Source organism: Otolemur garnettii, unplaced genomic scaffold (assembly GCF_000181295.1).
Source record: "Otolemur garnettii isolate 467f Iridium unplaced genomic scaffold, OtoGar3 scaffold00116, whole genome shotgun sequence".
In the NCBI taxonomy this organism is placed as follows: Eukaryota; Metazoa; Chordata; class Mammalia; order Primates; family Galagidae; genus Otolemur; species Otolemur garnettii.
Window position 1 is genome coordinate 4,553,061 of NW_003852511.1, and position 1,516 is coordinate 4,554,576.

General features: G+C 37.5%; 1 protein-coding gene across 7 annotated transcripts in view; it reads right to left on the minus strand.

Annotated features, from left to right (window-relative positions):
- Positions 1-1,516, minus strand: part of LYST (lysosomal trafficking regulator) — a 196,209-nt gene that overhangs the window by 16,700 nt on the left and 177,993 nt on the right. For all 7 annotated transcript variants that reach the window (XM_003797445.3, XM_023517645.1, XM_023517644.1 and 4 more), the window contains 2 exons: positions 1,299-1,438; positions 930-1,027 (listed from right to left, as the gene is read on the minus strand). In XM_003797445.3, the coding sequence (XP_003797493.1) occupies positions 930-1,027; positions 1,299-1,438 (238 nt within the window). The remainder of the gene's footprint in view (positions 1-929; positions 1,028-1,298; positions 1,439-1,516) is intronic.

Below are 1,516 nucleotides of genomic sequence, written 5' to 3' on the forward strand. Positions count from 1 at the left end.
TGGATGAAAGTATTTCAAATTGTATACAGAAACAGTACACTGTACCCCATGATAGTATTAATGTACACATCTATGATTTAATAAAAGAAAAAAAAAGAATTGGAAAATATTATGTTCAGAGTTGTTAATCATTTAATCAGGAGGGTTAAAAAAAATTTATCTGAGGACATTGTTTTGAACCAAGCGATAGACCACAACACACCAGATCAAACCAGAATGGAGTCACTCATGGTGGTGTCATGTGATAGCACCGAACTTGAAAATGAAGAGTTTTCGAAAAATAGGCGATTCATAGCATTCAATCACAGGGGTGGGAAGGGGGTGTCCAGTCAACCTGAGCCAGCTCCATAAGGAAGTCCTCCCTGCTTTAATCCTATGAGGAAATTTACGCTGAAATGAGTAGTTCACGTTTTGTTCCTCAATTCTGCTTTCTTCAGCCTTTTCTGCCCGTAACACCCATCTCTTTCCTCAGCTCTGCAGTGCCTGTCTGTTTCACAGAAGGGATACTGCCCAATTTATGAATCACTAATAAAAGCCAATTTTATCTTTACTCTCAATTTGTTAAAATTTTGTTGACAGGTAACAAGGTTAATAGTTGAAAAGCAGAAACAAAAAAGCATAGAAAAACCAAAATCAAGAAAATTCAGATAATTATGTAACAATAATTTGGTTAACTTAAATGTGCTCAAGTGGAATTTTACATAGGTCAGGAAAAGAGTTAAAGTAACTTATGCATAAATTGTTGCCTACATTGATGAACCAAGTCTTGGCCCTTATAGTATTTCAATATGCATACATCCTGCAGCCAAAGTACTTGGGTTGGGCAGAGACCTGAGAAAATTTGAAGTCCAACAGCTCACCCTGGACGGCAACCACCGAGGGCAGTGTGCTGGAGTGCCAGCCCCGTGCTCTGGTCTGGACAAGCTCACCTGAATCACACACAGTAGCGATGTCACCTGAGGTTTCACTGGCAGAGACGGCTGTGACAGGGCTTTTGTGTCCCGCCAGACTTTGTACATAGCACAACCTGAAAGACAAGAGATAAGAATTTGTGTGTAATTGTTACACAGAATTATGTTCTTTTACTTTATAATTCTTATTCTCAGTCTATGTACCTGTTCCTCTTAAGGCTTACAAGCTTTCCTATTTGATCTTCTCGTTTCAATTAAACTACAAAGGTAATCATACTTTTAAGCATGCGTTTCAGGCTTGAAATTATATATTTATTTAAGCATAGTTATTCCACATAGTAAAAACAGATATTAAAAATAGCTTTGTTTGAGTGGAGACCTCTGTACCTGTTTAAATCCCATATGATGCAGGTTCCATCTCTGCTCACACTTATCAGAATACTATATGGTTTGCAAACGCATAAGTTCGTGATCTCTTCTGTGTGACCATAGAGATGGGTCTGAGTCTCCATTTCTATCTCTGATGGCTGAAATTCAAAAATTAAGTAAAGTATAAGATAAAAACCATAACAACAAAGTACCCCAGTATAGTATCTCAAAAGTAA